The 14,870-nt window shown below is 45.1% G+C and overlaps 1 protein-coding gene across 1 annotated transcript in view; it reads right to left on the minus strand.

Moving 5' to 3' along the window:
* Window positions 1–14,870, minus strand: part of LOC115179200 (DNA-binding protein SATB2) — a 63,291-nt gene that overhangs the window by 26,512 nt on the left and 21,909 nt on the right. Inside the window, exons 5-6 of the mRNA XM_029740581.1 lie at window positions 13,629–13,752; window positions 11,424–11,526 (exon numbers count right to left, since the gene is read on the minus strand). Of these exons, the coding sequence (XP_029596441.1) occupies window positions 11,424–11,526; window positions 13,629–13,752 (227 nt within the window). The remainder of the gene's footprint in view (window positions 1–11,423; window positions 11,527–13,628; window positions 13,753–14,870) is intronic.

Consider the following 14,870-nt stretch of genomic DNA (forward strand, 5'->3'; position numbering starts at 1 on the left):
GGGGTTTCTATAGAGCTGTCTCTAATACCATGCATCACGGTGGGGTCTCTATAGAGCTGTCTCTAATACCATACATCATGGTGGGGTCTCTATAGAGCTGTCTCTAATACCATGCATCATGGTGGGGTCTCTATAGAGCTGTCTCTAATACCATGCATCATGGTGGGGTATCTAGTCTCTATAGAGCTGTCTCTAATACCATGGATCATGGTGGGGTCTCTAGTCTCTATAGAGCTGTCTCTAATACCATGGATCATGGTGGGGTATCTAGTCTCTATAGAGCTGTCTCTAATACCATGGATCATGGTGGGGTCTCTAGTCTCTATAGGGCTGTCTCTAATACCATGGATCATGGTGGGGTCTCTATAGAGCTGTCTCTAATACCATACATCATGGTGGGGTCTCTATAGAGCTGTCTCTAATACCATGCATCATGGTGGGGTCTCTATAGAGCTGTCTCTAATACCATACATCATGGTGGGGTCTCTATAGAGCTGTCTCTAATACCATGCATCATGGTGGGGTCTCTAGTCTCTATAGAGCTGTCTCTAATTCCATGCATCATGGTGGGGTCTCTAGTCTCTATAGAGCTGTCTCTAATACCATGGATCATGGTGGGGTATCTAGTCTCTATAGAGCTGTCTCTAATACCATGCATCATGGTGGGGTCTCTAGACTCTATAGAGCTGTCTCTAATACCATGGATCATGGTGGGGTATCTAGTCTCTATAGAGCTGTCTCTAATACCATGCATCACGGTGGGGTCTCTATAGAGCTGTCTCTAATACCATGCATCATGGTGGGGTCTCTAGTCTCTATAGAGCTGTCTCTAATACCATGCATCATGGTGGGGCCTCTAATCTCTATAGCACTGTCTCTAATACCATGCATCATGGTGGGGTATCTAGTCTCTATAGAGCTGTCTCTAATACCATGGATCATGGTGGGGTCTCTATAGAGCTGTCTCTAATACCATGGATCATGGTGGGGTATCTAGTCTCTATAGAGCTGTCTCTAATACCATGGATCATGGTGGGGTCTCTATAGAGCTGTCTCTAATACCATGCATCATGGTGGGGTCTCTAGTCTCTATAGAGCTGTCTCTAATACCATGGATTATGGTTGGGTCTCTATAGAGCTGTCTCTAATACCATGCATCATGGTGGGGTCTCTAGTCTCTATAGAGCTGTCTCTATTACCATGGATAATGGTGGGGTCTCTATAGAGCTGTCTCTAATACCATGCATCATGGTGGGGTCTCTAGTCTCTATAGAGCTGTCTCTAATACCATGGATCATGGTGGGGTCTCTATAGAGCTGTCTCTAATACCATGCATCATGGTGGGGTCTCTAGTCTCTATAGAGCTGTCTCTAATACCATGCATCATGGTGGGGTCTCTATAGAGCTGTCTCTAATACCATGCATCATGGTGGGGTCTCTAGTCTCTATAGAGCCTTCTCTAATACCATGGATCATGGTGGGGTATCTAGCCTCAATAGAGCTGTCTCTAATAGCATGCATCATGGTGGGGTCTCTAGTCTCTAAAGAGCTGTCTCTAATACCATGCATCATGGTGGGGTATCTAGTCTCCATAGAGCTGTCTCTAATACCATGCATCAATGTGGGGTCTCTAGTCTCTATAGAGCTGTCTCTAATACCATGCATCATGGTGGGGTCTCTAGTCTCTATAGAGCTGTCTCTAATACCATGCATCATGGTGGGGTCTCTATAGAGCTGTCTCTAATACCATGGATCATGGTGGGGTCTCTATAGAGCTTTCTCTAATAGCATGCATCATGGTGGGGTCTCTATAGAGCTGTCTCTAATACCATGCATCATGGTGGGGTCTCTAGTCTCTATAGAGCCTTCTCTAATACCATGGATCATGGTGGGGTATCTAGCCTCAATAGAGCTGTCTCTAATAGCATGCATCATGGTGGGGTCTCTAGTCTCTAAAGAGCTGTCTCTAATACCATGCATCATGGTGGGGTATCTAGTCTCCATAGAGCTGTCTCTAATACCATGCATCAATGTGGGGTCTCTAGTCTCTATAGAGCTGTCTCTAATACCATGCATCATGGTGGGGTCTCTAGTCTCTATAGAGCTGTCTCTAATACCATGCATCATGGTGGGGTCTCTATAGAGCTGTCTCTAATACCATGGATCATGGTGGGGTCTCTATAGAGCTTTCTCTAATAGCATGCATCATGGTGGGGTCTCTAGTCTCTATAGAGCTGTCTCTAATACCATGGATAATGGTGGGGTCTCTAGTCTCTATAGAGCTGTCTCTAATACCATGGATCATGGTGGGGTTTCTATAGAGCTGTCTCAAATACCATACATCATGGTGGGGTCTCTATAGAGCTGTCTCTAATACCATGCATCATGGTGGGGTCTCTATAGAGCTGTCTCTAATACCATGCATCATGGTGGGGTATCTAGTCTCTATAGAGCTGTCTCTAATACCATGGATCATGGTGGGGTCTCTAGTCTCTATAGAGCTGTCTCTAATACCATGGATCATGGTGGGGTATCTAGTCTCTATGGAGCTGTCTCTAATACCATGGATCATGGTGGGGTCTCTAGTCTCTATAGAGCTGTCGCTAATACCATGGATCATGGTGGGGTCTCTATAGAGCTGTCTCTAATACCATACATCATGGTGGGGTCTCTATAGAGCTGTCTATAATACCATGCATCATGGTGGATTCTCTATAGAGCTGTCTCTAATACCATACATCATGGTGGGGTCTCTATAGAGCTGTCTCTAATACCATGCATCATGGTGGGGTCTCTAGTCTCTATAGAGCTGTCTCTAATTCCATGCATCATGGTGGGGTCTCTAGTCTCTATAGAGCTGTCTCTAATACCATGGATCATGGTGGGGTATCTAGTCTCTATAGAGCTGTCTCTAATACCATGCATCATGGTGGGGTCTCTAGACTCTATAGAGCTGTCTCTAATACCATGGATCATGGTGGGGTATCTAGTCTCTATAGAGCTGTCTCTAATACCATGCATCACGGTGGGGTCTCTATAGAGCTGTCTCTAATACCATGCATCATGGTGGGGTCTCTAGTCTCTATAGAGCTGTCTCTAATACCATGCATCATGGTGGGGCCTCTAATCTCTATAGCACTGTCTCTAATACCATGCATCATGGTGGGGTATCTAGTCTTTATAGAGCTGTCTCTAATAGCATGGATCATGGTGGGGTCTCTATAGAGCTGTCTCTAATACCATGGATCATGGTGGGGTATCTAGTCTCTATAGAGCTGACTCTAATACCATGGATCATGGAGGGGTCTCTATAGAGCTGTCTCTAATACCATTTATCATGGTGGGGTCTCTAGTCTCTATAGAGCTGTCTCTAATATCATGGATTATGGTTGGGTCTCTATAGAGCTGTCTCTAATACCATGCATCATGGTGGGGTCTCTAGTCTCTATAGAGCTGTCTCTAATACCATGGATAATGGTGGGGTCTCTATAGCGCTGTCTCTAATACCATGCATCATGGTGGGGTCTCTAGTCTCTATAGAGCTGTCTCTAATACCATGGATCATGGTGGGGTCTCTATAGAGCTGTCTCTAATACCATGCATCATGGTGGGGTCTCTAGTCTCTATAGAGCTGTCTCTAATACCATGCATCATGGTGGGGTCTCTATAGAGCTGTCTCTAATACCATGCATCATGGTGGGGTCTCTAGTCTCTATAGAGCTGTCTCTAATACCATGGATCATGGTGGGGTATCTAGTCTCAATAGAGCTGTCTCTAATAGCATGCATCATGGTGGGGTCTCTAGTCTCTAAAGAGCTGTCTCTAATACCATGCATCATGGTGGGGTATCTAGTCTCCATAGAGCTGTCTCTAATACCATGCATCAATGTGGGGTCTCTAGTCTCTATAGAGCTGTCTCTAATACCATGCATCATGGTGGGGTCTCTAGTCTCTATAGAGCTGTCTCTAATACCATGCATCATGATGGGGTCTCTAGTCTCAATAGAGCTGTCTCTAATACCATGGATCATGGTGGGGTATCTAGTCTCTATAGAGCTGTCTCTAATACCATGCATCACGGTGGGGTCTCTATAGAGCTGTCTCTAATACCATGGATCATGGTGGGGTCTCTATAGAGCTGTCTCTAATACCATGTATCATGGTGGGGTCTCTATAGAGCTGTCTCTAATACCATGGATCATGGTGGGGTCTCTAGTCTCTATAGAGCTGTCTCTAATACCATGCATCACGGTGGGGTCTCTATAGAGCTGTCTCTAATACCATGCATCATGGTGGGGCCTCTAGTCTCTATAGCGCTGTCTCTAATACCATGCATCATGGTGGGGTCTCTAGTCTCTATAGAGCTGTCTCTAATAACATGCATAATGGTGGGGTCTCTAGTCTCTATAGAGCTGTCTCTAATACCATGGATCATGGTGGGGTCTCTATAGAGCTGTCTCTAATACCATGAATCATGGTGGGGTATCTAGTCTCTATAGAGCTGTCTCTAATACCATGGATCATGGTGGGGTATCTAGTCTCTATAGAGCTGTCTCTAATACCATGGATCATGGTGGGGTATCTAGTCTCTATAGAGCTGTCTCTAATACCATGCATCATGGTGGGGTCTCTATAGAGCTGTCTCTAATACCATGCATCATGGTGGGGTCTCTAGTCTCCATAGAGCTGTCTCTAATACCATGCATCAATGTGGGGTCTCTAGTCTCTATAGAGCTGTCTCTAATACCATGCATCATGGTGGGGTCTCTAGTCTCTATAGAGCTGTCTCTAATACCATGCATCATGGTGGGGTCTCTATAGAGCTGTCTCTAATACCATGGATCATGGTGGGGTCTCTATAGAGCTTTCTCTAATAGCATGCATCATGGTGGGGTCTCTAGTCTCTATAGAGCTGTCTCTAATACCATGGATAATGGTGGGGTCTCTAGTCTCTATAGAGCTGTCTCTAATACCATGGATCATGGTGGGGTTTCTATAGAGCTGTCTCTAATACCATGCATCATGGTGGGGTCTCTATAGAGCTGTCTCTAATACCATACATCATGGTGGGGTCTCTAAAGAGCTGTCTCTAATACCATGCATCATGGTGGGGTCTCTATAGAGCTGTCTCTAATACCATGCATCATGGTGGGGTATCTAGTCTCTATAGAGCTGTCTCTAATACCATGGATCATGGTGGGGTCTCTAGTCTCTATAGAGCTGTCTCTAATACCATGGATCATGGTGGGGTATCTAGTCTCTATGGAGCTGTCTCTAATACCATGGATCATGGTGGGGTCTCTAGTCTCTATAGAGCTGTCGCTAATACCATGGATCATGGTGGGGTCTCTATAGAGCTGTCTCTAATACCATACATCATGGTGGGGTCTCTATAGAGCTGTCTCTAATACCATGCATCATGGTGGATTCTCTATAGAGCTGTCTCTAATACCATACATCATGGTGGGGTCTCTATAGAGCTGTCTCTAATACCATGCATCATGGTGGGGTCTCTAGTCTCTATAGAGCTGTCTCTAATTCCATGCATCATGGTGGGGTCTCTAGTCTCTATAGAGCTGTCTCTAATACCATGGATCATGGTGGGGTATCTAGTCTCTATAGAGCTGTCTCTAATACCATGGATCATGGTGGGGTCTCTAGTCTCTATAGAGCTGTCTCTAATACCATGCATCACGGTGGGGTCTCTATAGAGCTGTCTCTAATACCATGCATCATGGTGGGGTCTCTAGTCTCTATAGAGCTGTCTCTAATACCATGCATCATGGTGGGGCCTCTAATCTCTATAGCACTGTCTCTAATACCATGCATCATGGTGGGGTATCTAGTCTTTATAGAGCTGTCTCTAATAGCATGGATCATGGTGGGGTCTCTATAGAGCTGTCTCTAATACCATGGATCATGGTGGGGTATCTAGTCTCTATAGAGCTGACTCTAATACCATGGATCATGGTGGGGTCTCTATAGAGCTGTCTCTAATACCATGCATCATGGTGGGGTCTCTAGTCTCTATAGAGCTGTCTCTAATATCATGGATTATGGTTGGGTCTCTATAGAGCTGTCTCTAATACCATGCATCATGGTGGGGTCTCTAGTCTCTATAGAGCTGTCTCTAATACCATGGATAATGGTGGGGTCTCTATAGCGCTGTCTCTAATACCATGCATCGTGGTGGGGTCTCTAGTCTCTATAGAGCTGTCTCTAATACCATGGATCATGGTGGGGTCTCTATAGAGCTGTCTCTAATACCATGCATCATGGTGGGGTCTCTAGTCTCTATAGAGCTGTCTCTAATACCATGCATCATGGTGGGGTCTCTATAGAGCTGTCTCTAATACCATGCATCATGGTGGGGTCTCTAGTCTCTATAGAGCTGTCTCTAATACCATGGATCATGGTGGGGTATCTAGTCTCAATAGAGCTGTCTCTAATAGCATGCATCATGGTGGGGTCTCTAGTCTCTAAAGAGCTGTCTCTAATACCATGCATCATGGTGGGGTATCTAGTCTCCATAGAGCTGTCTCTAATACCATGCATCAATGTGGGGTCTCTAGTCTCTATAGAGCTGTCTCTAATACCATGCATCATGGTGGGGTCTCTAGTCTCTATAGAGCTGTCTCTAATACCATGCATCATGATGGGGTCTCTAGTCTCAATAGAGCTGTCTCTAATACCATGGATCATGGTGGGGTATCTAGTCTCTATAGAGCTGTCTCTAATACCATGCATCACGGTGGGGTCTCTATAGAGCTGTCTCTAATACCATGGATCATGGTGGGGTCTCTATAGAGCTGTCTCTAATACCATGTATCATGGTGGGGTCTCTATAGAGCTGTCTCTAATACCATGGATCATGGTGGGGTCTCTAGTCTCTATAGAGCTGTCTCTAATAACATGCATCACGGTGGGGTCTCTATAGAGCTGTCTCTAATACCATGCATCATGGTGGGGCCTCTAGTCTCTGTAGCGCTGTCTCTAATACCATGCATCATGGTGGGGTCTCTAGTCTCTATAGAGCTGTCTCTAATACCATGCATAATGGTGGGGTCTCTAGTCTCTATAGAGCTGTCTCTAATACCATGGATCATGGTGGGGTCTCTATAGAGCTGTCTCTAATACCATGCATCATGGTGGGGTATCTAGTCTCTATAGAGCTGTCTCTAATACCATGGATCATGGTGGGGTATCTAGTCTCTATAGAGCTGTCTGTAATACCATGGATCATGGTGGGGTATCTAGTCTCTATAGAGCTGTCTCTAATACCATGCATCATGGTGGGGTCTCTATAGAGCTGTCTCTAATACCATGCATCATGGTGGGGTCTCTAGTCTCTATAGAGCTGTCTCTAATACCATGGATCATGGTGGGGTCTCTAGTCTCTATACAGCTGTCTCTAATACCATGCATCATGGTGGGGTCTCTATAGAGCTGTCTCAAATACCATGCATCATGGTGGGGTCTCTAGTCTCTATAGAGCTGTCTCTAATACCATGGATCATGGTGGGGTTTCTAGTCTCTATAGAGCTGTCTCTAATACCATGCATCATGGTGAGGTCTCTAGTCTCTATAGAGCTGTCTCTAATACCATGCATCATGGTGAGGTCTCTAGTCTCTATAGAGCTGTCTCTAATACCATGGATCATGGTGGGGTCTCTAGTCTCTATAGAGCTGTCTCTAATACCATGGATCATGGTGGGGTCTCTAGTCTCTATAGAGCTGTCTCTAATACCATGCATCATGGTGGGGTATCTAGTCTCTATAGAGCTGTCTCTAATACCATGCATCATGGTGGGGTCTCTAGTCTCTATAGAGCTGTCTCTAATACCATGGATCATGGTGGGGTATCTAGTCTCCATAGAGCTGTCTCTAATACCATGCATCATGGTGGGGTCTCTAGTCTCTATAGAGCTGTCTCTGATACCATGGATCATGGTGGGGTCTCTAGTCTTCATAGAGCTGTCTCTAATACCATGGATCATGGTGGGGTAACTAGTCTCTATAGAGCTGTCTCTAATACCATGCATCATGGTGGGGTCTCTAGTCTCTATAGAGCTGTCTCTAATACCATGCATCACGGTGGGGTCTCTATAGAGCTGTCTCTAATACCATGGATCATGGTGGGGTCTCTATAGAGCTGTCTCTAATACCATGGATCATGGTGGGGTCTCTATAGAGCTGTCTCTAATACCATGGATCATGGTGGGGTCTCTAGTCTCTATAGAGCTGTCTCTAATACCATGCATCACGGTGGGGTCTCTATAGAGCTGTCTCTAATACCATGCATCATGGTGGGGCCTCTAGGCTCTATAGCGCTGTCTCTAATACCATGCATCATGGTGGGGTCTCTAGTCTCTATAGAGCTGTCTCTAATACCATGCATCATGGTGGGGTCTCTAGTCTCTATAGAGCTGTCTCTAATACCATGGATCATGGTGGGGTCTATAGAGCTGTCTCTAATACCATGCATCATGGTGGGGTCTCTAGTCTCTATAGAGCTGTCTCTAATACCATGGATCATGGTGGGGTCTCTATAGAGCCGTCTCTAATACCATGCATCATGGTGGGGTCTCTATAGAGCCGTCTCTAATACCATACATCATGGTGGGGTCTCTATAGAGCTGTCTCTAATACCATGCATCATGGTGGGGTCTCTAGTCTCTATAGAGCTGTCTCTAATACCATGCATCATGGTGGGGTCTCTAGTCTCTATAGAGCTGTCTCTAATAAAATGCATCATGGTGGGGTATCTAGTCTCTATAGAGCTGTCTCTATTACCATGCATCATGGTGGGGTCTCTAGTCTCTATAGAGCTGTCTCTAATACCATGCATCATGGTGGGGTCTCTATAGAGCTGTCTCTAATACCATGCATCATGCTGGGGTCTCTAGTCTCTATAGAGCTGTCTCTAATACCATGCATCATGGTGGGGTATCTAGTCTCTATAGAGCTGTCTCTAATACCATGGATCATGGTGGGGTATCTAGTCTCCATAGAGCTGTCTCTAATACCATGGATCATGGTGGGGTCTCTAGTCTCTATAGAGCTGTCTCTAATAACATGCATCATCGTGGGGTATCTAGTCTCTATAGAGCTGTCTCTAATACCATGCATCATGGTGGGGTATCTAGTCTCCATAGAGCTGTCTCTAATACCATGCATCATGGTGGGGTCTCTAGTCTCTATAGAGCTGTCTCTAATACCATCCATCATGGTGGGGTATCTAGTCTTTATAGAGCTGTCTCTAATACCATGCATCATGGTGGGGTATCTAGTCTCTATAGAGCTGTCTCTAATACCATGCATCATGGTGGGGTATCTAGTCTCTATAGAGCTGTCTCTAATACCATGCATCATGGTGGGGTCTCTAGTCTCCATAGAGCTGTCTCTAATACCATGCATCATGGTGGGGTATCTAGTCTCTATAGAGCTGTCTCTAATACCATACATCATGGTGGAGTCTCTATAGAGCTGTCTCTAATACCATGCATCATGGTGGGGTATCTAGTCTTTATAGAGCTGTCTCTAATACCATGCATCATGGTGGGGTATCTAGTCTCCATAGAGCTGTCTCTAATACCATGGATCATGGTGGGGTCTCTAGTCTCTATAGAGCTGTCTCTAATACCATGCATCATGGTGGGTTATCTAGTCTCTATAGAGCTGTCTCTAATACCATGCATCATGGTGGGGTATCTAGTCTCTATAGAGCTGTCTCTAATACCATGCATCATGGTGGGGTATCTAGTCTCCATAGAGCTGTCTCTAATACCATGCATCATGGTGGGGTCTCTAGTCTCTATAGAGCTGTCTCTAATACCATGCATCATGGTGGGGTATCTAGTCTCTATAGAGCTGTCTCTAATACCATGGATCATGGTGGGGTATCTAGTCTCTATAGAGCTGTCTCTAATACCATGCATCATGGTGGGGTATCTAGTCTCTATAGAGCTGTTTCTAATGTCATGCATCATGGTGGGGTCTCTAGTCTCTATAGAGCTGTCTCTAATACCATGGATCATTGTGGGGTCTCTAGTCTCTATAGAGCTGCCTCTAATACCATGCATCATGGTGGGGTATCTAGTCTCTATAGAGCTGTCTCTAATACCATGCATCATGGTGGGGTCTCTAGTCTCTATAGAGCTGTCTCTAATATCATGCATCATGGTGTGGTCTCTAGTCTCTATAGAGCTGTCTCTAATACCATGCATCATGGTGGGGTATCTAGTCTCTATAGAGCTGTCTCTAATACCATGCATCATGGTGGGGTATCTAGTCTCTATAGAGCTGTCTCTAATACCATGGATCATGGTGGGGTATCTAGTCTCTATAGAGCTGTCTCTAATACCATACATCATGGTGGGGTATCTAGTCTCTATAGAGCTGTCTCTAATACCATGCATCATGGTGGGGTATCTAGTCTCTATAGAGCTGTCTCTAATATAATGGATCATGGTGGGGTATCTAGTCTCTATAGAGCTGTCTCTAATACCATGCATCATGGTGGGGTCTCTAGTCTCTATAGAGCTGTCTCTAATACCATGCATCATGGTGGGGTATCTAGTCTCTATAGAGCTGTCTCTAATACCATGGATCATGGTGGGGTATCTAGTCTCTATAGAGCTGTCTCTAATACCATGGATCATGGTGGGGTATCTAGTCTCTATAGAGCTGTCTCTAATACCATGGATCATGGTGGGGTATCTAGTCTCTATAGAGCTGTCTCTAATACCATGGATCATGGTGGGGTCTCTATAGAGCTGTCTCTAATACCATGCATCATGGTGGGGTATCTAGTCTCTATAGAGCTGTCTCTAATACCATGCATCATGGTGGGTTATCTAGTCTCTTACTACTGCAGTATCTCCTATAAGCAGACTGTGTGTATGGACTTATAGGAAAATCATTAGTCCACTGATGATACAGTCCCAAAACGTTTTTCATGTCAGCAGTCAAGTTATCAAGATATTGGACTTTTAAGAACCAAACTGTGACTTGCAAAACGCATCATCATCATGATGTGGCCGATGACAGTTTGCTTCTTGAAAGTCCAATATCTTGAAAGCTTGACTGCTGACATGCAAAACGTTTTGGGACTGTATCAAAAGTGGCCAATTAAAACAAATACCAAAATATAGTTTTTGAGCTACAAGGCGGGAGATGGCCCCCCACAATAAAGTCTTGCTTTAGGCCCCCAAAAGCTTGAGCCGACACTACTCCAGAGCCAATGATAACTGTCTGCTGAAAGAAGGGCCCAACACTTGGATCAACCTAAGGACTTAAAGTTAGGATCCCAGCCAATGACAGGCAATGTTATAGAGGAGAGGCATAGAGGAAGGTGCTAATGACATCTTATTGTCCATGTTGAGTGTGTAAGGTTACGGGAGCCAAGAGGGGACACACCTCACCTTGAATCCTTTTGTACTTCTTGTACCAGCGGCCAAACTCCTGGCACTTGGAGGTGGACACGTTGGCATAGTACGAGCTGTTGACTATGGCAGAGATCATACTCTGATGAGAGAGAGAGAGAGAGAGAGAGAGAGAGAGAGAGAGAGAGAGAGAGAGAGAGAGAGAGAGAGAGAGAGAGGTGAATATAGTGTATGTTTTAGTGAGTGTGTACTGTGTAATACTAGACCTATAAGGACCTGGAGCACCACGACACAGTCACATACTGTATGGACTGGAAGACCACAACACAGTCACATACTGTATGGACTGGAACACCACAATACAGTCACATACTGTATGGACTGGAACACCACAACACAGTCACATACTGTATGGACTGGAACACCACAACACAATCACATACTGTATGGACTGGAACACCACAATACAGTCACATACTGTATGGACTGGAACACCACAACACAGTCACATACTGTATGGACTGGAACACCACAACACAGTCACATACTGTATGGACTGGAACACCACAACACAATCACATACTGTATGGACTGGAACACCACAACACAGTCACATACTGTATGGACTGGAACACCACAACACAGTCACATACTGTATGGACTGGAGCACCACAACACAGTCACATACTGTATGGACTGGAACACCACAACACAGTCACATACTGTATGGACTGGAACACCACAATACAGTCACATACTGTATGGACTGGAACACCACAACACAGTCACATACTGTATGGACTGGAACACCACAACACAGTCACATACTGTATGGACTGGAACACCACAACACAGTCACATACTGTATGGACTGGAACACCACAACACAGTCACACACTGTATGGACTGGAACAACACAACACAGTCACATACTGTATGGACTGGAACACCACAACACAGTCACACACTGTATGGACTGGAACACCACAACACAGTCACATACTGTATGGACTGGAACACCACAACACAGTCACATACTGTATGGACTGGAACACCACAACACAGTCACATACTGTATGGACTGGAACACCACAACACAGTCACACTCTGTATGGACTGGAACACCACAACACAGGCACACACTGTATGGACTGGAACACCACAATACAGTCACATTCTGTATGGACTGGAACACCACAACACAGTCACACACTGTATGGACTGGAACACCACAATACAGTCACATACTGTATGGACTGGAACACCACAAGACAGTCACATACTGTATGGACTGGAACGCCACAACACAGTCACATACTGTATGGACTGGAACACCACAACACAGTCACATACTGTATGGACTGGAACACCACAACACAGTCACATACTGTATGGACTGGAACACCACAACACAGTCACACACTGTATGGACTGGAACACCACAACACAGTCACATACTGTATGGACTGGAACACCACAACACAGTCACATACTGTATGGACTGGAACACCACAACACAGGCACATACTGTATGGACTGGAACACCACAATACAGTCACATTCTGTATGGACTGGAACACCACAACACAGTCACATACTGTATGGACTGGAACACCACAACACAGTCACATACTGTATGGACTGGAACACCACAACACAGTCACATACTGTATGGACTGGAACACCACAACACAGTCACATACTGTATGGACTGGAACACCACAACACAGTCACATACTGTATGGACTGGAACACCACAACACAGTCACATACTGTATGGACTGGAACACCACAACACAGTCACATACTGTATGGACTGGAACACCACAATACTGTCCCATACTGTATGGACTGGAACACCACAACACAGTCACATACTGTATGGACTGGAACACCACAACACAGTCACATACTGTATGGACTGGAACACCACAACACAGTCACATACGGAAGAAAACAGATCTGCGTTGTTGTTTTGGAATCTGTATACAGGAAGTCATGTGTCATTTGAACGCCATGTAAGAAAAGCACACCACTTCCTGCAGCTAATGAAAAACAATCTAAGCCAGAGACTAAGATACATAACATGACATGACATGACATAACATAAGATGACATAAGATGCTACCAGAGAGAGAGGGCCCTCCTTGGCACATGATTCCCCACCACTATAAGGCTAATACAATGCAGTACAACCTAAGCCAGAGACTAAGTTGCATGACATGACATGACATAAGCTGCTACCTGAGAGAGAGGGCACTCCTTGGCCAGGGAGCTCTGGTTCATCTCCTTCAGTAGCTCTTTGAGGGCGTTCCTCACCGTAGCGTGGTTCCACTGCTCTGATGGTAGATCCTCCAGCCTGGAAAAGCTGGAACCAGGGTTGGATTCATTACCACATGCACTTTGGCCAAAAACTACACATCTTAGTCCTCAGAATGATCTAGGATTTTTGCTTTAGACATGTTTAAAACTGGTTTCATGACGATCACCCAATGGGGTGGCAGGTAGCCTCGTGGTTAGAGCGTTGGGCCAGTAACCGAAAGGTCTCTGGTTTGAATACCCGAGCCGACAAGGTGAAAATCTGTCGATATGCCCTTGAGGAACGAACTTAACCCTAATTTGCTCCAGGGGCGCCGTACTACTATGGCTGACCCTGTAAAACAACACATTTCACAGCACCTATTTAGTGTATGTGTTGTCATCCTGGTGCCAGCTAACCTGATATCAAACAGTGGCCATAATGATAGCGAGACTATCTACTCCTATCAACAAAGTCATAACCAGGGTGGATTGTTATAGTGTGCTGTGGTACTACCATGGTAACACTATTAAACAAACATTATTGACGGTTACCATTACCCACTGTTGATAAGTGACTCACTGTAAGTGCAGGTTAGCGTTTTTCGTCATGAATGTTGTTCTGGAGGCAGCTCTGCAGAGTGCTCACTAGCTGGCTGTCATAAAGTCATAAAATCTGATTTTAAACCTAACATTATGTCTAACCTTAACCACACTGCTAACCCTAACGCCTGAACCTAACCTTAACCCTAACCTTCACCACACTGCTAACCCTAATGCCTGAATCTAATCTTAACCCTAACCTTCACCACACTGCTAACCCTAATGCCTGAACCTAACCTTAACCCTAACCTTCACCACACTGCTAACCCTAATGCCTGAATCTAATCTTAACCCTAACCTTCACCACACTGCTAACCCTAATGCCTGAACCTAACCTTATCCCTAACCTTCACCACACTGCTAACCCTAACGCCTGAACCTAACCTTAACCCTAACCTTCACCACACTGCTAACCCTAATGCCTGAATCTAATCTTAACCCTAACCTTCACCACACTGCTAACCCTAATGCCTGAACCTAACCTTATCCCTAACCTTCACCACACTGCTAACCCTAACGCCTGAACCTAACCTTAACCCTAACCTTCACCACACTGCTAACCCTAATGCCTGAATCTAATCTTAA

Source organism: Salmo trutta, chromosome 39 (assembly GCF_901001165.1).
Source record: "Salmo trutta chromosome 39, fSalTru1.1, whole genome shotgun sequence".
Classification (NCBI taxonomy): Eukaryota; Metazoa; Chordata; class Actinopteri; order Salmoniformes; family Salmonidae; genus Salmo; species Salmo trutta.